Below are 26,510 nucleotides of genomic sequence, written 5' to 3'. Positions count from 1 at the left end.
TCACCAAAGTCAACATTTACTGCAATTATAACAGAGATTTAATAAAACATTAATTCTAGACAGGTATAATGACAGATGAGAACTAACCACGTTACAAATCACCCTTTTTAATGTAGAATTTGTATCACTCTAGAAGTAAACATCGATCTCATTTCTGAAAACGAATTTTTGCTTTTAATAGTGTTAATGGAAAAAGGATTATTACAAAATATTTCTTAGTGAAAACCTGAATGGTATTGGTGGCATCAACAGAATCAATAGGACACACGATCTGGTTGAGATTGTATAGGATTCAGATGTATTGATTCATGACAGACAATGATACTAATGAAAATTAAGTTCTGAAATCTTTACAAACTTACAGACATCGGGATCAATAAGAAACGTTCTGTTGTATCTTGGATTGATGACACTGTAACATAATTGGTACCAATACCATGTCTAAGTCTTGGTAGCTTTTTAACCAAGAGTAAGAAAAGTGGTATAAGATTGGAAATTTAGACAGAAGTTCCTCTATATAAATTTTATTATGGTGAATATATCTGACTTGTATTTATTTTACTAATTTCTGTGTTTTTATCATTTTTTACCATACATTGTATATGATAATGAAGCCTGTGATTCCATATCAGATGTTTACTTTGGTTACTAATGTTATCCCTGGGACAGTGTCACTCACCTCGGCATCTGTTTCCCATATACATTTCACTTGATTATCAGACTTTCATTTTCTGTTTGCTTATCAGTTTATTTGAATGTCAGAATACTGTTTCAGGAGAGTTTCATTTTAACTTTCAATTTAAATCCTTACTTGTCGGAGGTGGAAGTATTATTGATTATTAGTGGTTTCGCGATCTATCAGTTTGTCACTTCTCCTGAGACTGTTCCAAACTTACCAGGCTGTATGTGTGATGTAATTACCTGGTTAACACAAAGCACTTTATAATAAAATTTCATGTTGAAGTTTGGCCTTGCATCTTAATTATCCAGTACGTGGTAAGCAATTAGTTTCCTTATTTTATTTTGTTTGAACCATTATAGGCTAACTCATCTAATTCCATTGACACCCTTTCATTGTTCAGCAAAAGTCAAGGTCAATTAACGAGAAAAGAAAAGGGTTTTTTACATACATTGCAGGACGAAGGAGGTAATACTGTTTGATTATGATCAACAACGTAACTCATTAAAGATTGATTATGAAGTGAAATTCTCTGCGAGTCTGACATGCAACATTCAGGTAGATTGTGTATAGGGACCAAACTAGTGCAGAAAGCTCCATTAATTCTGGCAATGATGGAAGATAATGGGCTACTGGCTAACATTAGCTCTATATCACAATCAGTCAACTACGCTGGTATGGAGAAAATGCTCAAACAATGGATAAAGATGAGAATTTACTAATAATTGAATTGAGGGTTAGGTTATGTCATACAATTAATTATGAGAATTTATTGTTAAGCCTTACTTTGTTTTGTAATGATTGATACACAACTTCTGTTACTATAAATAGATTTCGTAGATGAAGAATGGTTTATGTCACTGTGTGATATAAGCAATCGGTGTCTCGTGATGTTTATAGACAAAACCTGACCATAGGTGAGAACGTTTATTGATATAGACTTTGTCTGTAGTACAGTACTTTTACCTTGGATTTTCTCTATGAACTGTCCTAGTTGCCAGTAGAATTTTTTTTCATTTTAGTTTTGGTACATCAAACAGAAATTTAGTTGAAATATATTTCTAGAATGCTGTTGTCAGCATACTTAATGGTGTGATCATGTTTCATGGTTAATTTAAGGCCAAGGTTATAACAGTGTTGACAAATGAAATAAAAAAAAAAGAAAAAGAGAAAAAAAACCTGAAGAAAAAAATACAAATGGTAGGTGTCCACATTTAATGGAATGAAATCCTAGAAAGCATTATTAAGAAAGAATCTGTCTTTTTGATGACAACAGAAAAGTGTTCTGTGATAAAAACTTAAGAAAGAATTAATAGTAGATGTAAACAGTAGCTGTCAGTTCTATATAAAGGGGTCATTGAGGAGGTTACGGAGAGTTGACTGTGATGTAGACCGATGTAAAAACACCTATCCATCAGATTTGACATTTTAATATCAGTTTTATCTATACTTACAGCTCATAGGCAACACTCTCCACTAATTCAATGAATCATCCTTAAAAATATGACAAACAGTTGAGATCTTATTAATATTAACAATGAAATATGTTACTTACCACTCATCACATTTTACTGTCTCGTCCAGTCATCTCCTGCCATTAATATTTATAGAACATTTGGCCTTTTACATGGTAAAGTTTCATGAAGTGCTAATTTTAGAATATGTCATGTCTACAAGATCCTTAAAGTTGTATTTCTGGTAATTTTCACTGTAACGATATGTCGTTTTAACATTTGATATTTGAACATGGACATGTAACTTGATGATTTAGCTCCCCAAAAGCATATGTCGGCCTATAAGAGAGCCGAAATCTAGGGATAATATATTCCTGGTTTTGAGTAAAACACCTCCAATCTCCGACATATTCAGTACCTTCGAGTTTTGTCGGAATTCCGAATCGTATCACGTGACTGGCGTCAACACGTCCTGCACGTGGAGATCCAGGTAACTAGCGTAAGCCCACATGTGTTTGTTTACGTTTTCCTTCTGGCTAATATGAGCAAATCGTGCTGGTTTATGTCCACAGAGCGATAATTTGAAACATCTCATTAACACATTGCCGTAATTCAATATTGTGTGTATCAAAAATCGTAATGTTTTAGCATTAATTTCTTTGTACATCCAGTCTGCTGAGGTCGACCACATGTTTTGTTTACGAAAAATTGTTGACATTTCTCTTGGTTTCACAACTCTCGTATTACTTCGAGATTGTCGCGACGATGTTCGGAAGAGTTCGGAATGATTCGGTATCTTTCGAGCCTATTTTTAGCTCACCTGGCCCGAAGGGCCGGTGAGCTTATGTCATGGCGCGGCGTCCGTCGTCCGTCGTCCGTCCGTCCGTCCGTCGTCTGTCCGTCAACATTTCCTTTAAATCGCTACTAGTCATAGAGTTCTGCATGGATTGTAACCAAATTTGGCCACAAACATCCTTGGGGGAAGGGGAACAGAACTTGTATAAATTTTGGCTCTGACCCCCCGGGGGCAGGAGGGGCGGGGCCCAATAGGGGAAATAGAGGTAAATCCTATAAATCGCTACTTGTCCTAGAGTTTTGCATGGATTGTAACCAAATTAGGCCACAAACATCCTTGGGGGAAGGGGAACAGAACTTGTATAAATTTTGGCTCTGACCCCCCGGGGGCAGGAGGGGCGGGGCCCAATAGGGGAAATAGAGGTAAATCCTATAAATCGCTACTTGTCCTAGAGTTTTGCATGGATTGTAACCAAATTAGGCCACAAACATCCTTGGGGGAAGGGGAACAGAACTTGTATAAATTTTAGCTCTGGTCCCCCGGGGGCAGGAGGGGCGGGGCCCAATAGGGGAAATAGAGGTAAATCCTTTAAATCGCTACTAGTCATAGAGTTTTGCATGGATTGTAACCAAATTAGGCCACAAACATCCTTGGGGGAAGGGGGACAGAACTTGTATAAATTTTAGCTCTGGTCCCCCAGGGGCAGGAGGGGCGGGGCCCAATAGGGGAAATAGAGGTAAATCCTTTAAATCGCTACTAGTCATAGAGTTCTACATGGATTGTAACCAAATTTGGCCACAAACATCCTTGGGGGAAGGGGAACAGAACTTGTATAAATTTTGGCTCTGACCCCCCGGGGGCAGGAGGGGCGGGGCCCAATAGGGGAAATAGAGGTAAATCCTATAAATCACTACTTGTCCTAGAGTTCTGCATGGATTTTAACCAAATTTGGCCACAAACATCCTTGGGAGAATAGGAACTGAGTTTGCATAAATTTTGGCTCTGACCCCCTGGGGGCAGGAGGGGCAGGGCCCAATAGGGGAACTATAGATAAATCCTATAAATCGGTACTTGTCCTAGAGTTCTGTATGGATTGTAACCAAATTTGGCCATCAACATCCTGGGGGGAAGGGGAACAGAACAAGTATAAATTTTGGCTCTGACCTCTCAGGGGCAGAAGGGGCGGGGCCCAATAGGGGAAATAGATGTAAATCCTATAAATCGCTACTTAATTGTCCTAGAGTTCTGTATGGATTGTAACCAAATTTGACCACAAACATCCTTGGGGGTAGGAGAACAGAACTTGTATAAATTTTGGCTCTGACACCCCAGGGGTCCAATAGGGGAAATAGAGGTAAATTCTTTAAATCACTACTAGTCATAGAGTTCTGCATGTAATGTAACCAAATTTGGCCACAAACATCCTTTGTGGAAGGGGAACAGAACTTGTATAAATTTTGGCTCTGGCCCCCGGGGGGCAGGACGGGTGGGGCCCAATAGGGGAAATAGAGGTAAATCCTATAAATCGCTACTTGTCCTAGAGTTTTGCTTAGATTGTGACCAAATTTGGCCACAAACATCCTTGGAGGAAGGGGAACAGAACTTGTATAAATTTTGGCTCTGACCCCCTGGGGGCAGGAGGGGTGGGGCCCAATAGGGGATTTTGAGGTTAATATTAAATCTCCTTCAGAAAAGAAACAATGAAGCTGTATTCAGAACATTACTTGGCATTACAAACCAGGTGAGCGATACAGGCCCTCTGGGCCTCTTGTTTACGTGTACACGTTAAAAAGAATTTTTTACTTTTGTAATTAAAATACTCCCATTGCTGCAACTTTATAAAAAGTGGTAAAATTAGAAAGTTTAAACCTCGGACAGATGGAGAAAAATGTGTATAGCACCTATACAGTTTTTACTATGACAAAAAGAACGAAAGTGATAGACCATACAACTTTAAATAAGCCATGTATCATTCAGTTTGTCCGCAGAAGATTTCAGTGAAGAACAACGTTTCAACAAAAGTGTAAGAGATAATGTATTCAAGAACTGCTTGAGATTCTGAGAGTTTTCATTTATATGTAACCTTCAAGTTTTTAGCTCGCCTATTTGAAGAATAGGGGGAGCTAATGTTGTCACCCCAGCGTCGGCGTCGGCGTTGGCGTCCCATTTCATGTTAAAGTTTTTGAGTAAGTTTCTGTTTCGTCAATTGTTTAAGCTTAATTCATCATAAATATTTATGATTTTATTTTCCTAATGTGTATGGATGCTGAACGTGATAATACAACCAATTTGGGGGCCTTTAGGGGGTTTTTGAGTGTGTTAATTTGTCATATTTCCATGTTAAAGTTTTTGAGCAAGTTTCTATTTTGTCAATTGTTTAAGCATAAGTCATCATAAATGTTTATGATTTTATTTTCCTAATGTGTATGGATGCTGAACATGATAATACAACCAATTTGGGGCCCTTTAGGGGGTTTTTGAGTCTGTTAATTTGTCATATTTCCATGTTTAAATAGTAAATACTTGAACATAAACTTCTTCTGAATAGGCGAGCTTTGCTGTTCTCCCACAGCTCTTGTTTTGGAATAAATTCAGAAAGTAGGGAAAAGTGCATTTTAAAGAAGTGAACTTTCAGATAAATAAAAACATCTGAAAAAGAATATTATCAGTCAATGTAATTGTCTAAATTTGTGGAGCGGATGTGTTGTTCTATCAGACGTATAAATTAAGAAGCCATTGCCATCGTCTTTGAGGTACAAATTGTATACAGTTACGGTACCATGTACACTATTTAACCAAGTTCATATTATCTCTTCAGTTGACAAAACAGTTTAATGGAAGTGTCATAAAATATTGATATAGTTCTGTACATGTATATGATGGCCATATACCTGTCTAGGATACTTAACGATGCTCATTTACCTGTATCCATTATGATATTGATTCCACTTAACTGAACCAGGACGTGCACACCAACTCCATATTTGACATGTTATTTGTTGAATCTATTTATGTAAATTCACAGTTATATTTGAATAGTCCTTCACATCATTGAATAACGCTTAAATGGCTAATTCCAACATAAAATATGTCACAGTTGACTGAGCCTAATAGAAAACTTTCCGCTTGAGTTGATAACTACCTGTTTATATATTGTAAGAGAAGCTTACACCAGTAGAGTTGGTCAATGAAAGGAGGAGGGAAGGGGCTGAAACGGCACTATAAACATTGGCATACTTTTGTGAAAAATCTATCAACTGGGGAAGTGGGAAATAATAACACAAATAGCCATGTTTGTAAAGTATTTGAAAAGGGAGTTAACAAGGAAGGTGGTTTATGAAATCATAGAAAATGATCGGCCAGCTCTGTACAGGTAGTTTAATACAGAGCAATAAAACAGGATGTTTACATTGGTTAGGTTCGGGGCCCATTTAACTCGCCGACAAAGACGCCACTCACAACACTTTCACACTCGTACACTTTGATGAAATCTATCCTACTTTACATAAAACTTCAATTTTTGATCATGCGGGTAGGTTTTTATTTTACTCATTCAGGTGCCGTGAAAGGATTTTGACACAGCAATTACACAGGCGTCCATCTGTCGGGGCTCCCTAATCGATAATATCTCCAAAAAGACATTTTGTTTATAATGACGTATATTGATTTTTCTCAAGAAATCTGTAATTGTTTCTTAAGTCAAACTTAACATTGAGTAACAATGTATTAGACCTGTTTGTCATATGTTAATAGTATTTGAAAATTGTTTTTATTGATTTAGCAATTTCTGCTCATTTTATTGTTCACATCAACAATGATGTAAACAAAACAAGTATTGTTTCGCTCTTTTGAAATATTGACTACAGACATACTGACGGTTTTTAAGCATTGAACATGACTTTTGTTGCTGTGATTCAATCAGTTATAGTCCATTTATCTTCTTTTGTTGATATTACATTGTGAGAAACAAAGGAATAAATTATCGCAAAAATAGTTAGATAGTGTATGAGAGCGTTAGAGTAAAACTTTATGATGCTGTTTCAAAAGAAATAGTCAAACTTTATAATTTTGTGAAATATGTTCTGTCTTTGCAATATTAGTCTTGAGTTAATAGAAATAGTTGAACTCTGTGAAAGTATTTCACTTGAAATTGTTGAACTTTGGAGGATTGTAATGGTCTTCCAGAAGAAATAGTCAAATTCTTTGACAGTCCTTAAATAAATATGTGTAGACTTAGAGTAAGACTTCCAGTTAAAATACAGTGGTAATTATTTTGTATAAATTGTTCAACTCTGACAACAGTCTTCAAATTAAAATAGGTTACCTTCGAGAAATTTTACTGTAAAAAAAGTAACGGTCCTAACTTATTTATGTTGACTAAAAGTGAAGGGAAAGGCCATCCATAAGAGACGGTCTACCTCCGCTTTACAGTTCTCCTGAGACACACATAGATTGGTCTATATAATATACAGGCACCGTAATAAATATGAAGTGTTGCGCTTATTGAAGTTGATCTGTTGTCAGACCTCGGTCCAACTGCTGCATATGTTCCAGTCTACCGACACTGACATAACCCATGTGTCGAAAAATTAGCCTCATTCCTGTCCGACTCCATCCCCGTTATATCTGAAAGCTACGTCCCAGGTAACGAGGCCACCCTCCGGGAGAGGCAGGGCCAAAAAACTTCACCACTGTGCCAGGACAACTCCAAATATCTTATTGATAAAATTGGATGATCTAAAAAGCATTTAACTTAATTTTCCTGTGAAAGGAAAACAAATACAAATGGGATTTAGCAATGGCTGTGTGCCCAGAAGCTTTAGGCTTTAGTGAATATAGAAGATAACCTAATGATTATTAGATTGAACCTGGGGTCCTGTATTTACAGTGCTAGGGAAGACTCTGTCTGACTGCAGATTAACTTCTCATTTGTCTACCTAAGTTTGTCTAAATTAAATTGGCTTTTTGCTGTACTTGACTGTAATATAATTACAGGCCAGTGTTGTGTATGTAGTCGGTGCACACGAGGAGCTTTAATTAGATAGCATGAGGTAAAGGCAAAACAGGAGATGCACATGCACTGTAGGTACTCTGAACGTCGTGCGGTCTCAAGCATCACTGATGATAGAATCTTATTGGCTCCAAAGCAGTATGGAAGAGAACAGCGAAATTTGTGAACAGACCACAGGGTTTTTCCTGTATGTCAATAATGTTCTAACAAGATCAATTTATAAATGTTTGACAGCTGAAATTGACTTAACATCAGTTTGCAGATCCTCAATTGAATATCATCAATTTGTGGTAGAGAACATCCATGTCTGCATTAATGGGGTTTAACATGGTGCTGTAGGCTACTGTCTTAACCGCACATTATATATCTTATTATGTTTGTTTCCTGTTATGTACAGAGACTCCAAGATATCTAACGAGTTTTGTTTTTTACAAATATATGTAAATGAGTAATAACATTTGATAAATTCAGACACATTAGAGTATTTTATAACATAGGAGTACAGGTGATGTATTGCCTATACTAGAAAAGCTGAAACAGTATATAATTCTGTTATCTTTAATTATGTTCATATGATACAATATCTTTTATGATAGTTATCTCAATTGCTATTTTCTCTTGTTAAATGGTCCTTTGGTCCTTATTTTATAACTTTTATATATATATTGTCTTGTTAAATAACAGCTTTATATAAAGACCCTTACGAGTAAAAAGAATATCAAATATATTAAACGTGAGATTTACATGTTTTAAAGCAGAGAGAGTTACGATAAAACAATATATCAAGATATCTGCAATATGTTTTTTTATAACGAACTTTGCTTGTAACGAAATATTTTTTTTTATCCCATGAGGTTCGTTATAACCATGTATTTTAAGAAAAAAATTGATATGTAGGTGCTGGGTCTAAATTACTATATGGTCAAAATGGCAAAAGGCAATTTATATCCTGTCATGGGATTACTCTGATAACATGAAAATACACAAAATTAATTGGTAAATTTGATTTAACCTATATGACTCATTTATAATAATGAGTGTTATTTTTATGGAATTACCTAGATTCCACCTCAATATTGTTAAGGTCACATACCAGTATCTGTAGACATATAGAAACAGGATGAGATAATTCTTGTAATTCCATAATGACAGCCGTTTATCTCAGCTATTTCTTTAATCAACCTTTCTCAAGCAATGATAATTACCCTTTTGATCATCAAGGAATATTCCCTAATGAGCCCTAATCGAGAGAAACTTGCCAAATATTTCCTATAATCATTTGAAGACCTTTTTAACTCGCATTGGTGTGTGGAATCTTTATTTCAACAACATAATCGTTAAAGTTTGTGCTGTTTGAGTTACGAGATATTTCAGCTTAGAATTTTGAAATGATTAATGTGTATGGCGGGTAAAGTAAAGTTTTAGTCTGTGTGGTACTCTTACATAGGACTAGCTGTTAGGGCCGGGCCATCCCTGTCTAAGATCTGGATTTCATTTTACTTAAGATGTTGTCAATTATCAGATAATTATTTATTAACACAATCAAAGGAAACGCTGCATGTTTAACTTGTGCCAGAGCAAAAATGTCAAAAGAATCCCTTTCTTTTTAAGTTTAACATTCTTCTAGCAAGGCTGGGATTTTCTCAAGCAGGTTTTTCTTATCTTTAGAACATTCGTTTAAGTAGATAAATAAATTTTGTCTTGTAAATTTTCCCTTTGGACATAAAAGACTTAAAATTTACTGTGAGTTTAGGGACTAGATTAAATTAAGCCATTAAAAATGAAAGGATTCCCACAATCAGATTTTGCCTGTGGTGGATGATACTGGACCAGCTAACAGCCCTATTTAGTGCCAACATGTAGCAACTTATAATTTTTAATTCGTGTCTTACAAACCTTTAATGAATTTCTAGGTCACTTAAGATGAAATGTCTTGTTGTGGTTGTCTTTCATCTGGCAATGTTGTTCAGTTTACAATTTTGATTTCTGAAAAGGTCCAGGATTCCATGGTCATGGTACCAGAGGGGTGCAGCCAAAGTTGGTTTTGTTGATTACTTGCTTTTCAAATGTTTATTCACATGAATGATGTTTTAGAACTGAAATGCGTCCGTTATGATATTCAATATATTTTCTAAATGCTTTAGTATTTCCATTGTGGTTTTAGTAAGTTTTCACTTTTGTTAGAGAAAGAGGATTTTATCCTGCAAATGATAACTAGGTCAACCTGAAAAATAGATCACTTGTACTGTAAACGGGTGTTAGGGAATCACGAAAATAAACCCACATCACACTTGTACTGTAAACGGGTGTTAGGGAATCACGAAAATAAACCCACAAGACACTTGTACTGTAAACGGGTGTTAGGGAATCACGAAAATAAACCCACATGACACTTGTACTGTAAACGGGCGTTAGGGAATCACGAAAATAAACCCACATGACACTTGTACTGTAAATGGGTGTTAGGGAATCACGAAAATAAATCCACAAGACACTTGTACTGTAAACGGGTGTTAGGGAATCACGAAAATAAACCCACATGACACTTGTACTGTAAACGGGTGTTCGGAAATCACGAAAAATTAACCCACAAGTGACTGTTTAGATACAGGTAAAGTGGACCTGTTTAGATACAGGTAAGGTGTAAGTACACAAGTTTAGATCATGAAATTAAATCTCTACAAAAACATGCTAAATGTACAAAAATGTGAAATTAAATCGCTGCAAAAATATTTTGGTTTGCTGTAATTATTTAATGAAAGAAAGGATAATTCATCACTAAATTCAAATACCTAACCCATCAATACATTAATGATACAGACAATTGGATATCAATTAAATAGTTTATTGTCATTTTCATTATGATCAATGTTATACATGTATCAATGAAATTTTCTCTGTACAACACTACCCAATATCCCCTCTTCTTACCCTATTTAGCCCTCTTACCCACACCCCAAGTATTCCCTCTCCATACCCTATTTAACCGTCTTTCCCCCACCCCCACCCCCACCCCAAGTGTTCCTTAAAACTCATCCTCTCCTTATTCACTAATGTCATATTGTGCTTTCTATATATAATTCAGTCATTCTGTCTTGCAAATCACAGTTCTTTCCAAATGGAAGAGTCCACAAGCACACAAAATGTATTTGATATTTGAAGTTATTTTGAAATTCTCCTGCTGTCTTTATCCTGGAATACCATTTGATTTACATTCCAATGTTTATCTGATGGTATCACTGTCAGTATTCCATATAGCATCATTGATGAAATATTTTCAATTTCCATGAACAAAAGCATAAAATTCCGAAAAATGAAATAATGGTTATTTAAGGTGAATAAATCATTGAAAATTTTTAAACATATTCACATTGATGTTATGATTGTTACATATCCATCCAGGCAAATCACTATTTCACAGTATTCTCAAACCACAGGAGCCAGAGGTATGGTTACAAATCCTTAAACAATTTTACTTTTTGGCTCATTCTCATAATTTTCTTCAAGATCCACAAAGATTTGATGCCTTTGCGTGAGTATTTAGCACTATCTGTAGCTTTGTAAGGTGTATGAAGGTCATACAGATCAACACCATGTTGGTTCCTGTCACCTGTAGCCGTGGGCATGATGGACCTCTGCTTTCTTAGAGCCAGGGTTTCCAAAAGCGTTATTAGACACTATGTTTTGCACTAGATTCATTGCGGGTGGCATCGTAGGTGTACCTGACGCAGACTGAAGAGCACTTGCCGCTGTCGAACTTCGCGAGTCGCCATTCTGGCTACGAGACATGTTATTACTGTTTAAGATGGCAGTGGACGGAATGACTCCCGCAGTCATGGGTACAGTCACTGGGTCCATATTACGAATCACATTTGGCCGAACACTTTGAACAAGTTGAGAGGAAGTTAGATTCTGAACGAAACTCACCGGTTGATTATTTAAGCTTTGAACAAGAACACTGTGATTGAGAATGTTTTGCTCCATGTTGGAGTGCGACAGTTGATTGGACGACATGGTGCCATTGACCATGTTTGATTGCAAGTGATGAAGGTTTGATATCTGATCTGTTGACTGAGCCCGACTCGACAGAGCACTCGGTGTAAATGATCGGGATTGATAATGGCGTGGCGTATACTGCAATCCGACAAATTCTTCCTTAGCTTCAGGTAAGTCTTTAAAACAATGATAGTGCACAGCGTTACTAACCAAAACCTGCACTTGGGGAAAGTTTTTGAATGCGCCATTCTTCTGAAGTTGATAGAGAATGCGTCTGTGAAGAAATGGGTAGCGTATGTTGACAAGTATGTCCTCGATGAGAGTTTTGTCACTAAGATTGTTTTTCTTCATCCAGTCTGTCGCGGAAGTGAGGATCAAATTCTCCTCTGCCATGCAGTCATCTGACCGAATCAGGTCGCATACAAGTTGCCAACTGCATGCTTGCCACCGGTCGGATTGCACAAGCTCCTTGAATTTGGCACACAAGACTTTGAACGATAAATCCCGTATGTCCTCAGGGAATAAGTTACACTCATAAAGATCACAGACCACCTCGACTTGAAATCCACGAATGTTTTCGTAAACTCCCATCATATTGTGTAGTATTTGAGTTACGTAACTCTGACAATGATGTACTAGAGACTTGACAGAATATTTCGCCGCCAGCTTGTGAAGTGGGAGCACGTAATCACGATGAAGCCAAACAGCACCGCTGTATATAAAATAGAGAAATCGACTAAACACAAGACTACACTCAATAGACTCGTGTAGGCACAAGACCGGTTTTTCATCCGATTCCAAACCACTTGTTTCGTTTAATAATGCAGCTAGAGTATCACTTTTCATGCCCAATATCATTTTATGGCCATTGAACACAAATTGGCCATCGTTGACATTAAGAATGACATCACTCAATGTTTCGTTGTCAAAAAGTGATTCAAACGACTGTGTTGTTTTCACTTTTTTACTTCCATCATTGATATTGTCAGCGTTGATTTCCTCCGGCCCGTTTTCTGGGGGCTTGGATGGGTCAGGATAGTGTTGGCCGCTTGGACTGAACCTTTTCATTCTCTGACAACTGCATCTTACCACAAGCCGGCGGAAGTGTTCATGTATGGCGTTGGCCTTCGTTTTGTCAGCAGTGGTTACCTTCTCTGGTCTACACTACTGCCTAGAATACACCACTGCCTAGAATACACCACTCACCTCACAGTGTCAAATCTGAAATGATAAAAAAAATCCAAGCTCTAATTGAATGTAAATCTTGATAAAAACACATATATGAAATTTAAGTTGCACTAAATTGATTGTGCATCAAAGTTTAACAGTTGAAGTGTGTCAGGCAAAGCTAGATAGACAAAGACGTTTTACGATGTCAGTGTGTGTTTAAAAGTGGAAGAATTGCTAATCCATTACTTTGAAGCCTGTCACAAATAGAGCCCCACATACTTCACTTAGACGCAGTAGGCTGAACAAATCTCACATTAATTTGCCCTTTTGAAGACGTCCCAAACTTTTTACTCCACGTACATAAATGTCATATCCAGTGTGTGATTTTGTGTAAGGTACACCTTTAGATATAGTCCCAAAGAAAGGTTTCTGTGATATCAAGCTGGAAATATCACCTGCTAGAGATGAGTATTAAATTGTTTGGGAGAGAGGTCTGTGTTAGGGGTTCTGTGGGAGCACTGGCGATATACTCCTCACGCAGTCCTATATATGTACAGTTCATCAGTCACATGATTAAGACATGATGTCAGTTAATTAACACTCTACAATCAATAATATATGCAAAATAAAATCTTGTCTGGCTGTGCAAGCTGATGAATGCATGTGTAGGATGGAGAACTTGAAATTAATATCCTTCCCTCTGCTGTGAACCCTTCACCCTCCCTCCCTCTTTTCCACCTCCCCTCCCTCCTCTCCACCCTCTTTCCCTCCCCTTTCCATCTCTCTCCTTCCCGCCTGCCTGTCAATGCACCACTGAATCCTCACTCCCTTGGGGACCCCACATGCACTTTTGGTTCTCACAAAGGCATTAATTTTTCCAAACTGCCCAGGTTACAACCAATTACAGAGAAATGCATAGCTTTGTGCATTGGGTATTTGAAATAAATTTTCTACTTCTACAGAACAAAACGTGACATTTTGACATGGGGGTGGAAAGGGAGGCTAATTATGTTATCACTGTCTGATGGAAAAATGGAGAGGAGGGTTGTCACATAATTCAGCCTAATCATCAGCAAGTTAATTATCTCGTTAACACACCTGAACTTCACAGGTAACGTGATATGTCATTAATCAGAATTAAATTGTTCCAGTTTTGTGTTTCTATACAGCTGCTAACAGATCCATATTGAGATAGAATCACAGAAATATAAGTGAAGCAATAGTTTATGGCTACTTTTCCTTCCACTTCAGATAAAACTGCTTGGCTTGATACCGTTCACATAAATATCTTTTTATTTCACAGTATCGGTAATTTCCTCAAGTTAGGTCCTGTACAACAACCTGGGTGTTCTATAATCTATACGCTAGATATGGAAAATTTATTCCTAATACCTTTATATCATAACTCCTTAATATCGTCATTTTTCAATAAATACTTCATCCTGCAGAATGTTATTATGTACAGCAGTCTGTATAAATAACTCCCTTGTATAATGCAGAACAGAGCAGTATAAGTTTTGTATAATGCAGAACAGAGCAGTATAAGTTTTGTATAATGCAGAACAGAGCAGTATAAGTTTTGTATAATGCAGAACAGAGCAGTATAAGTTTTGTATAATGCAGAACAGAGCAGTATAAGTTTTGTATAATGCAGAACAGAGCAGTATAAGTTTTGAATGCAAATAGCTTATTATAACATCATTATGTATTTGTGAGGAAGTTATCATATGAAGGAACGCATCGTATATCAGATGTCATATGTTTTTATAAACAAAGAAATAATCTACAACTGTATAATTGTTAATATCTAATATAATTGTTTATCAATTTAAAAGGAAACAGAATCGAACTATTCATACACAGTGGTATTTACAACATAGTAAAATAGAATCTGGAAATAAGAAAAATAACACGATTTACACATGTATTGTAATGTTTTTACAACCCTAGAGCTATAAGAAGATTTGAAAATGAAGTACTATTGAAAGCCATTGATAAAGTACTATTGAAAGCCATTGATAAAGTAATAAGAGTACTTGAACAATACTTAAATGTGTATATATATAGTGTAGTACATTGAAGGAGCTGAGAGTATGTATACTATACTTACCCCGGAGTCTATACCTATAGGGCTCTCTGATACCTGCTATAATAACCCGTATTTAAACTGCCCCAGCCTTTATGCTGTTACGCAGACTATTTGTCTGACAAGCATAATCTGGCTTAATGCAAATGTTTACTGGACGATTGATTTGCATTGGCCACTAGATTAGGAAGTTTATATATGCCTTCACTCAGGCTATCAACATTGCGGCTTTTCTCCGTGTGTCAATCATGTGAGCCAGATCGATCAGATTGACTATGATATAGAGTACGTGTTTAACAATGATTCGTGTGCCCTTTTGTGTAAAAATGGTTAGTACTTTTTTTCTGAGCAGTGTTTTCATTTTTTCTCTTTATCGGCTGTACAAATTTTAGCAGTCTCGCTGTCTGGGAGGGGTGGCACTAGCGCATTTTATCATTAGTTCTTTTCAAAGTCTTTTTCAAAACTATGGGCGAGTTTAAGTGGTGTCTGAGAGGGCATATAAGGAAATTACTAGTGTTCGAGGACATCTATCAGTGCAGCTGACTAAATTTATTTTTTTTCTCAGTCTGAGTCAGGACGTTGATTTGCATGGCCGTCCAACTCTTGTCACATGATTCTCATACTGCTCATCAAAACCATCATTATGCTAGAATTTGCAGTGATAAAGTATCAAAATGTCGAGACTTCAGAAAGACTGCAACGATTAAGAAGTTCTAAGAATAAGCAGATCTTGATTACTGATAGGCTTGCTTAGCATATGGAAAGTTGTGTCTTGGGGCTTACAAGATGTCTGCTGGCTATCTGAGGCCCCAACAAGCAGTAATTTATTGGCCTTAAGCTCCCCTGAAGGTCAAAATACAGACAATGTAATCTCCATGGAATAATTCAAAATACATTAGCATTGGAATTCTAATTCCTCTTTTGTACAGTTATGAAAATTTATGTAAAATGCTTTTATTTTGACATATTGATTTAATGAAATTAAGATATTTTTTTAAATGAAATCTTTCCCAAAAAAAAGAAGAAATGTTTCAAAGACCACAATCTTAAAGTGAACAGTCGGGCAAGGATAGCTAAAGTCGGTAAAAATGGTGTGAATGTATCCAGTATAATTTCTTATGAAATGGAAAAATAAAATCTCTCGTCAAAATCTGTCTGCGTACGAAGAAATTGATATAAAGTATGGAAATTCTAAAACGTCCTCCCGGCTCACTATGTCCATGGTTACATTTCCACGCAGCCTCGCTTTCAATACTTTCAACTTTTCTTTACTTTAATAGTCAGAACTGGGAAACTAAGCAGAACTTGACCATCGTATTAATATGTGAGAACTTTTGGAAGGCCAATGAACACATTTAGACTGGTTTTCTTTGCCCGACTATTCACTTTAATGGTATTATAAGATTAATTTAGATGACATTGTAGTCTGCATAAAGAGTACTGTTTTAATTGATGAATTAATTATATAAGTACCTCATATAGAACATATCTATTTTATTGTCACCAGCTATGAGATAAATTCCTGAGATATTCCATTTTTGACCACGACCACACATACAGATGACCAAACCTTTGACCACAGACTTTTTAGGGATATGAACACATAATGACCGGACCAAGGCAGACATAAAACTTCATGGACATAATAAACTAGAGGATAGTCTTTGGGTGATGGAGAATTACAAGACCTTTTTCTGACAGTTAAGGAGGTGTTCGTGGACAGAATGTCCACTCAATGGTCACTAACGTCCAATTGCAGTGCATGGTCATTGCACAGATGTCTGCACTCTGGCGACGGAGGTGTCAAGCGAAGGTGTCGCTACAAATGGACGACCTGCGGCTATTTGTTTTGGACATGGTGGCATGTCCAGTTTGATTGACAGAGCGTAGACAGGAAGGCCCATACAATTGACCGGTGCGATGGTTATGATTGGTTATGATGGGCGGGATGCCCCATTAGTTATACTAGCACTTGGAGCCGATGTGGAGGGCCAGCGACGACTTGTAGTCTATTATGGTGAGGGCCAGTGATAATAGATAGGCCTAATCATGATTGATATATATATACCATACGTAGTAATGATGGCTGTCATGGTCGACTGATGACAACACCTAATAATCACCGCAGATTTGTGTCTACCAAGTCTTTTTTATTGATTTCTATGGTAATTCAGCCTCTAGCGTAAAAAAAGGAAAATCAATATATTATAAAAATAATTCAATATTTTTGCAAAAATAGTAGGGGAAAGTCATAAATAACTAACTTAATTTTTATTCCAAAAACATCTTTAAAGCAATGAAACATCACTTAAAATACAATTTGATTTTAAATGCTTAAAGAAAAATTTAAAAGCATATAATCTTATATGTTTGGGGGAAAACTGAACAAATTTAATTTTAAATCAATTTGAGATATAGAGAGCGTTAATGGAGAAGGAATACTGAAAAGCTTTTAAAGAAGGCATCCTAACATTTCTTTTGGTCTTCAATGAGAATTACAATTAAGTTTTAAACCTTTCCATAAAGCAGATGGATTGGTTCAAACTAGGAGATTCCATTAAAATTCAACTTGATGTGTGTTTTACTCGCTCCATTACAAATAAAAGTAAATATTTATAAGTCTGTGAAGCCTTGTTATACAGTCACTTTTTATCGGATAAACTTTCTCGGCCTGACGGTTTATTTTACAAGTCCTTATTTTACCCACATTACAAGCCTGCTTCTTTCATTGATTCTGTTTCCCTTTCTCTATTGATTTTGTGGCTTGAATCGGTCTGTTTCCTGGTAGATTGTATCAGCAGACTTTGTTGTTTGGGCCAGGTAATTCTACCTATAAAAGTTAATGACTGTTCTCCTCATAGCCTCTCGTTAGACTTGATTTATGAAAGTCAATATTATATGTACAGTTGTAATGGGGAGGGTCGGTTGTAATAGGGAGGGTCGTTCTTTTTTAGCATTAAATACTTTTATGAGTTTTTGATGAGCCCCAGGGACAGGTTACTTTACTACATAGATGTACTGTTGGTTAGTTATAAATCACATTCTACCTTCAAACATTGGACCAAGTAACCCTTATATATACTTACTGATAAAACAAGACAGGTAAAATATCTCTGTTTTCAAATTATTACTTCAACTGCTTCAATATAAGAAATTTATACCTGATATTATTGTTTTACAATTATAGTGATTTTGATTGATATGATCCTAAACTCTCTTTTCTGTCATAATTAGTTGTGCTTTCTACCAATTAAATAAATGATTAAAGTTTTAAGCTAAGTATTGCTGGATTAGGTTTGAGTATAGAAGCTTGCAGAACAAACCAATAATTCATGAAGTATTTACACCGCTACTCTACACAGGAGCAGGCGGCAGGCAGCCCTAACATATTTCATGGTATGATCATGCCATTACACTTGATTAGGCGGTGCTCCAGATGATCACCTATGGCCTCAAACAGCTACGATCATCAAACACCACACAGGGGGGCCCACAGGAAAGGCCCATTATCCTAGGCAGGCCGAGATCTGATCAGGACCAGTGCAGACAGAATGGAGCAACATTATATAGCATGATTGACACTGAACAACAACTGAAAAATGTAAAAAAAAGAAAAAAGACATTTCAAGTCGACATTTTTATCACCCATGAAAGATCTTAAGAGCCATGTGAGAGTTGTTTCTATAATAACCATGTCATGCTGTTGGCCAAGGATGTAAGATAAAACCAAGAGAGGACAGGCTAAAACACTAGAGGAAAATTCTATACTATAAAGATCCATAATTTTACAAATTACAATAACGGGTAGCTTGCTCATGACAAAAACTTGCTATTATAATTGGCAGAACGGCCGAAGGTTCTTCATAAATGTACCTGATAGCAAATGGAATACAAAATATAAAAAGATCCAGAATGTATGGTTTCGAGAGTAGTACCTGATAGCAAATGGAATACAAAATATAAAAAGATCCAGAATGTATGGTTTCGAGAGTAAATATGAAAGAGGCAATGGTACTGTACATTGGGTCTAAGACCAGGTAGAACCTTCAGTATTGAATTTGAGACAGGTGTTCTGATACAAGTTGGAAATGTGTTTATAAACAGTCTCTGAATGTAAAGGTACAAAGCTTTGAAGGTCAAAAGTGTACAACATTAGCTGATGATTGCAAAGGGCAGGCAAGTGTCCTCAAAACCTCCCTAGCACTGGAGAACATGTAATCTTCCCGGCTAGAATATTTCTCCATAGTAATTGGATTGTATGATAGCTAGCAGATATGATGAATGGCAAGAGATGTTATATGTTAACATGGTGCATCTGTCAAGTATCTTGTATTCAACAGGAAGCTCAAATCTATAGTCTGAAATTTGTGTTTCATACAAGTTTGGAATCGTCAATGTTTTTATGCTCCTGTCAGGAATATGTTTCTGTAGTAAAACAGATTTGTTGTGAATTGTTTTAAGAAACAAAACAATGAAAACAATTTTGTATCAAAAATAATCTAATTTAATAAAAAAAGGAAGCTTTTCTGTTTAAGAAAAGATTTTAACGTACTTTAAGTTTTTTTTATGCCAAGGAGCAATTGAAGTAGTTTTGATAACAATTAAGTCATTATAGAATTATGTGGATCATTATTAAATACTCTCTTTGTTGAAATATTTGATTCTGAATGTCAAGAGTAAAACTTGATTCAGAAAGAAATTAAGTGAATTAAGTGTAGTTTTGTTCCAAATATTTAAAATTAAACTATAATGTATTATTGCTTATAAGATTAACGTAAGTAATTACTTTTGAGGTGATTTCTTTACAATATGTATTAATTTGTTTTTATCTTATGAATCTAATTCCGTTAAAAGAAATGCCTGTAAATGAAGTCTGGAAGGAGAAGGATGGCTTCTCCCTTTGTACCCAATAGAACAAGAATTACCTAATTTGTTTTGACATTTACTTGAGCTAAGATAGATTAATTTACAGCATGACAAACAGAATGAAGTGGTTGTAAGTGCCTTATGCTGTTGGGAATGTTGAAAAACAAGCAATCGTTTTAAGGTGATAAACAAATTAGCATAGGCCCATGTTGTCGTTAGAGTGTCGACCTGGCGTTCGTTTGTTCGGATAATTCCTATACAAACACCGAAAGTTAAGTCTGCGGACACTTTTGATCCGTTAGGAGGAGCGGTTGTTATCATTTCGACTGTTGACTCCATTTCTCTAACTCAAACACACCTACACAAGCCTTACACAGAGAATAATCGTGGCTGTATAGAACATCATAGCACTATATCCTGTTTGACTTGACATGTCATCGTCAAATTATTATCCCAAACTTGTAAAAGTCCTCTCTTTTAATCCTAATCCTTTGAAAATAGAAATAGAGAATGTATTAGGTAAAAAATGTTATGTTTTTTCTGTCCGCATTTTACACAGGAAATACAAACCTATTAGGTGGTATAATAGAGGTAACTACATGTTAATCAGATAGTAGTTAATGTGGAGAATTTTTCGTGTATGAATCATACGTAGTTTGTGTCATTATGTTTAACAGAATAAGAAAATCTGAGGGAATCCTAACAGACTGGCTAGAGACCTGGTGTTAGGGTAGTAAATGTTGACAGTGGTTTTTTGCCAGGTAGACATTGTTCTGATGATTTGCCGACTATCCTACATTGTGTCAACATGTTTAAGCTAGGGATTTAAAGAGATCAAAGATGATCGTAGTTCTTACCTGAGAAGTCCTTACGAGGACGGAACCAATCAACGTGGTGTACCTCAGTTTTTACCTGTGCTGATTGCACATGAGGAGAAAACAAGAACGGTGTTTTTCAGTATTAATGGAGACACACAATTATATAAATATGATACTAAACCTCAAGATCCTGTAAAACTAGAGAGATATATCCGTTGAATGCTATACTCCATTCATTGAATAGTTTAAACACTGTTGACGCCAGTGGAGTACTGGACTGATGTGAGCCACGGTTGTTTGTGTGTGTGTGTGTTGTACTGGTAGCTTTAGATAGCATGGTTTCTGTAGTGCACTCTGATTGGGTAAGTGTATGTTGTTGTAGTAAGAGTCGCTCAAGCATATCGGCAGACATGTGTCTCCAACTTTCGGCTCCTGGGCAAAAAAGGTTGGGCCATTGAGGTCATTAGGGAGTATTGTACAGGACGGCAGGAAACGGTCCTGTTCAAATCGTCACTTATCCTCAAATCACTTATTATATACGCACAATAAACAAGAACAAAATAGCAAGCGAACATTTACAACAAGACCCAATAAGAAATAACAGACCCTTCCCCAAAAAAACTTTTTAAGTACCAATGACTTAAACATTGTCAAAGGTAATTTACTTGGAGCCTTTGAAAAGGCTAATAACTGAGCTCTTGGTGAAAAAGAAATATGATAGTTCAATAGAAATTAAATGGCAACTCACTTCTACTGATTGCCTCTGTCAGGTCTGTGGGAAATTTTATATATGACTCGCAATGCAGAAAGTCACCTGCTTCAAGTGATTTTTTTCCCCTTATCTTTTTCTTCTTTTTTTAAAACATAATTTGTCTTTTCCCCCACTTAGAGCTTTCGCCTTGTCTTTGAAGTATGATTGATGGCCACTCTTTGCTGGATTCATATGATGGCCATAATTCAAGCTTAGAGTGAAGTTGCAAAAGTTGAAATGATATTACATTACATGTCTGTTACTTGTGTATAATAGGTATTACAGATCTATTGCATATAAAAAGACTTTTGATTGAATTTTCTAAAAATAAAATTATGATTAGCCAGACAATATGAAACTTTCAAAAACAATTTTTGAATTCTTCTCAATAACTTGATGGAAAATTGATCATTTTATAATGAAAGAAGCAATACGCTAGAGCATAAGGGCATATTTTTAAAATGTTGACCTTGACCTATTTTGCAACAAAAAATATGAAGTAATTACAAGACTCAGTCATATTCAGACAATAAGTTATAATATCTGTGTTTTATCAGTTGATTGTTACTCTGGCATGTTCTCCTCCTGTACATGTATTTATTATACCTTACATCAGTTTCTTTACTTTGAGTCTTATAATCTCACTTAATATTCTTCAGTTCTTTTGAAAGAGTCGGTGATATTTATTGGGTAAAATGTGGTTATACCAGTACATTACTGTAATGACAAGTCAGAGGATGTTAATTGGGTAAAATACAGAGTGCCAGAATGTTTGTGTACCAACAAGTAAGTAGAGCTGTGTTCAGACTGAACATACAAGTAAATGGATTTGTTAGCATACATCTGGTAGATGTGTGAGAGGTTAAACAGGGACTGTATACTGGGGTAGGGTCACCAGGTACGCCTTCACTCACATCACCTTAGGTATATAGCGTCATCTCAAAAATATATTGACGGTTCACTTTTAATGCTTGCCAACCCTCCCCTATTTTGGAGGGAGAATTCCAATTTTGAACCCCAATTTTAGGCCATTTTAGCAAGTCCAAATTTCTTTATATTCAAAATGTAAAAAATCTGCATGACTATACCATCAGAAAGAACAGGTCAAAATATGCAAAAACCCAACCTTTAATTTCTTCATAGAGAGATTACTATAGACTTCTTGGAGGTTAAAAGCTTAAAACACATGAAATTACTCCCATGGGATTTGAAAAAGCTGGCAAGTATGCACTTTGATGAGAGTTGTTGCTTCAATGAAAAATTTCCCTTTTTTGCAAGTCTCAGCAGATAATTAGCTTTTTTCATTGCTTCATTTCTTAGTATCCAACAATTCAGAGTTTTAGTATAAATTACTTTAATTTGAAAATAAAAATTAATAGAAGTGAAAGAAATTAATTTTTTTTTGGCCCACCTTCATCAGATGGGGTGGGCTATTCAAATCGCTTTTCGTCCATGGTTCATGGTCCCTCGTCTGTCCTTCCGTCCATCCCTTAATAATTCTTGCTAACACTATATTTCTCAGAAAGTACTGAAGGGATCATTCTTAAATTTCACATGTGGATTTCCCCCGGGCCCTAGTTGTGCATATTGCGTTTTGGGGACAGATCGGTCGACAAGATGGCCACTAGGCCAACATCTAGGATTTTGATTGTTAAAGTTTGTTATGGCTATTTCTCAGAAAGTATTGAAGGGATCATTCTCAAATTACATCTGCTGGTTTTCCCTAAGGCCATAGTTGTGCATATTGCGTTTTGGGACCGATCGGTCAACAAGATGGACGCCAGGCCGACATCTTAGGATTTTGGTAGTTGAAGTTTGAAAAGAAGTGAAAAAGATCGATCTGCCAATTGTCAGACTTAGATCAATCTTTGGTGGGCACCAAGATTCCTCTAGGATTTCTTGTTGAAGATAGAACCTGTTGGAATTTCCTGTAATTGATCAGTAACCTAGTGATATGTGTATATTGTAAGAAACAACAAATTAGCCATATTACCAATAATTTCCTGAGAAAAACAGGCACAGTTAGCAGTGCATTGGTTTGGACATTCTTGATGGAGCCGGTAATGATAAAGCTGATTGAAAGTTAATAGGTAACACACCATTCTGGCAGTGGACATGGTTACAGGGGAGTGGTGATCAATGCCATGTTAATTTTTTATACCCATGAGTGTAGTTAAGTACCATTGTACAACACACCTACACTGAATTCTTACCTTCTAATCGCTAATTACTGTTCCTTTTATCTATTGGCTTCTTTACTTAGTGTGCTAAGGCTATATGTACTGATCAGAGCTGTAGATCCATCAGGTCCGTCAGAGCTGCAGGTCCAATGTACATGTTACTATAGCCTGCATTGCTTCCTCTGATAGCGCTGTGTGCTCAGATTTGATTTCTTGCTTTGCTGACCCTGCGCATCATTACATGATAACAGACCCTAGCATGCTTTTTCCTGTATGATGTAATAAGGGTCCTGACCCAAGCAGGCTTTGTTCTGTTTGATGTAATAAGGGTCCAGACCCTAGCAGGCTTTGCCCTGTATGACATAATAAGGTCCAGGCCCTAGCAGGCTTTTGCTCTATATGATGTAATAAGGGTACCAGGCCATAGCAGGCTTTGTTCGGCTATGTCATGATAAAGGCTCCAGGGCCCTAGCAGGCTTTGCTCTATATGATGTAATAAGGTTCCAGGCCCTAGCAGGCTTTGCTCTATATGATGTAATAAGAGGTCCAGGCCATAGCAGGCTTTGCCCTGTATGACAATAATAAGGGTCCCAGGCCCTAGCAGGCTGTGCCCTGTATTACATAATTAAGGGTTCCAGGCCATAGCAGGCTTTTGCACTGTATGACATAATAAGGGTCCAGGCCCTAGCAGGCTTTGCTCTATATGATGTAAATAAGGGTCCAGGCCCATAGCAGGCTTTGTTCTGGTATGACATGATAAGGCTCCAGGCCTAAGCTAGCAGGCTTTGTCCTGTATGATATAGTAATTGTCCTAGCTCTCTCTGGTTAGATGCGATTACCTTGAGTAAGCCACCAATGAATTTCTTTTTTCTACACTACTCTGTTTTCTAGATTCTTTTTTTTAACAGCTTGATGTTTCAGGTAAAAAAATGAGTGAAAGGTAAAAATTAGGATCCAAAATGCTTGGTGTTTTTGTTTATCATTTACCTTCATTTGGAGCAGATTGATAAAGATCTTACCGAAAAACATTTTAATTCAGCACCAGTATTTAAAATATTTTCAGTTTGTTTTCTATTGAAATTTTGTTTTACAATTTTCCTCCTCTTCCCATGGAGCACCATGACTTGCTATCAGATGTCCTTACATTGCATTAGTAAGGTGTTACCGTGTTTTGATAACAGTATGGAGGGAAGAGGATCTGTTCAGGGAATGAGAAGGATACACTTAGTGCTGTAAAATGAAGGGTATGTCTCTGGGCGTTCACACAGTGATAGAAAAATCGTAATTGATGCTCCTCGATTCCAGTGATTAGATGGGACAAAATCACACCCAGTACCTTAATTAGTATATGTAACCTTCAGTAGCCACTCAATGCTCCAATCTTTTTCTCTAGTAATGTTTACAATTTGGGCACCAAAAAGCCAATATATCTAATCTCACAATTCCACTCTGTCTAAAAACCTCCATTTTTGTATATCCGACTCCCCTGGACTGTGGATGTGATTTGATGTATCTGTACTAAATTGAAAGGATTCCTACCAGACTCCGTTGTCTAACATATCTACCACCCAGGGGGTTTCCAGTCCCACCCATTACAGGTAATCTTAATCTTTTAAATATGACACCTGCCTCGACAAATCCATCTTCCTCTCAACTTGACTCAGCATCACCGAGGTTACTAAGGGATGACTACACCCTCCCTAATTTGTAGATTAAATCATTTATTTTGTGTTGTATTTAGGTGGATTATTCTAGCTTTCATCATAATGGAATTAGACCCTTCCTAATGGTTAGGCAATTCTTCATTCTGTATCAGCAGTGTGTCTGAGTCAGTGTTAATTACTCCACACCCAATCCACCTCTCTAAGCCCAGTAACATGGCATATAGATAAAAAACTAATCAAAATTAGATGTTAAGCATGTTAGTTTGTATTCCTGAAACTTGTTATAGCTACACTATTTATTTGCTTAATCTCTCTCTTCACTGTAAGTTGTTCACATATCTTTCTTTAGCAGATGTTTCTTTATTAGCATGTTGTCTATTTCTTCAGTCAAATGTTGGTCTCTTTATCAGTAATAATATGATCTTCATTCAAAATGTTGTCTTTTATCAGTAAAAAGCAGGGGTTGTCTCTAATTTCTGTGAGGTGTCTGATCAGGAGGTTTCTCTTCATCAGTAAGTATTCTGATCAGGAGGTGTCTCTTCATTCAGTTAAGTGTCTGATCAGGAAGTGTCTTTTTCATCAGTGATCAGGTGGTTGTCTCTTCTATTGGATGACTTCCAATCACTAGATTGTCTCCTCATTTCTTGATATGGTCTTCATCAATATATGTCCACCATCAACAGGTTCATGCAGGCGGTGTATTTTCATCAATGTTTCTCTCCATCAGATGTCTTTCCACTCAGTAAATTGTCTCTCACCTTCTCAGTAATTGTCTCCCCTTCTCAGAAGGGATCTGTACTATTTTCATAAGAAGATGCTCACTTTGTCAGGCACACTATAGAAGATTGTTTCTCCATTTTCTTCTCTTTAATAGGCTTCCTGCATCAATATTGGTTGAGCTCTTTCCCCCCTTCCCTCCTTCTTTTCTGAAGTTACCACCAGAAGAATATTGGACCACCTGGTCCTTATTCCCCTTGATCCACTATAAAACTTGTACAGCTGTTTTAATTATCTTTAAAAAATGTTTCGTAACCTGGGG

General features: G+C 36.6%; 1 protein-coding gene across 5 annotated transcripts; it reads right to left on the bottom strand.

The window, feature by feature from the left end:
• Nucleotides 1-10,769: 10,769 nt before the first annotated feature.
• Nucleotides 10,770-21,188, bottom strand: LOC138323151 (BTB/POZ domain-containing protein 17-like). Of its 5 annotated transcripts, none has more exons than XM_069267556.1 (3): nucleotides 21,058-21,161; nucleotides 20,432-20,547; nucleotides 10,770-13,157 (listed from the first exon to the last, which is right to left on the bottom strand). In XM_069267556.1, the coding sequence occupies exon 3, from the start codon at nucleotides 13,002-13,004 to the stop codon at nucleotides 11,547-11,549; it is 1,458 nt and encodes a 485-aa protein (XP_069123657.1). In that variant the 5' UTR covers nucleotides 13,005-13,157; nucleotides 20,432-20,547; nucleotides 21,058-21,161; the 3' UTR covers nucleotides 10,770-11,546. The 5 variants fall into 5 exon arrangements, with proteins under 5 accessions (XP_069123657.1, XP_069123655.1, XP_069123656.1 ...); XM_069267554.1 differs by lacking the exon at nucleotides 20,432-20,547 and adding an exon at nucleotides 18,607-18,784 and having other exon boundaries at nucleotides 21,058-21,130; XM_069267555.1 differs by lacking the exons at nucleotides 20,432-20,547; nucleotides 21,058-21,161 and adding exons at nucleotides 17,261-17,369; nucleotides 18,607-18,623.
• Nucleotides 21,189-26,510: the final 5,322 nt, after the last annotated feature.

The sequence above is a fragment of the Argopecten irradians genome, chromosome 5 (genome assembly GCF_041381155.1).
Source record: "Argopecten irradians isolate NY chromosome 5, Ai_NY, whole genome shotgun sequence".
Lineage (NCBI taxonomy): Eukaryota > Metazoa > Mollusca > Bivalvia > Pectinida > Pectinidae > Argopecten > Argopecten irradians.
Note: the sequence above shows the minus strand (reverse complement) of the source record. Positions and strands in the feature narration are given on the sequence as shown.

Excerpts from the sequence above, each read along its gene's own strand:
- LOC138323151 (XM_069267553.1), bottom strand. The coding sequence starts at position 13,004 with ATGAAAAGGTTCAGTCCAAGCGGCCAACACTATCCTGACCCATCCAAG.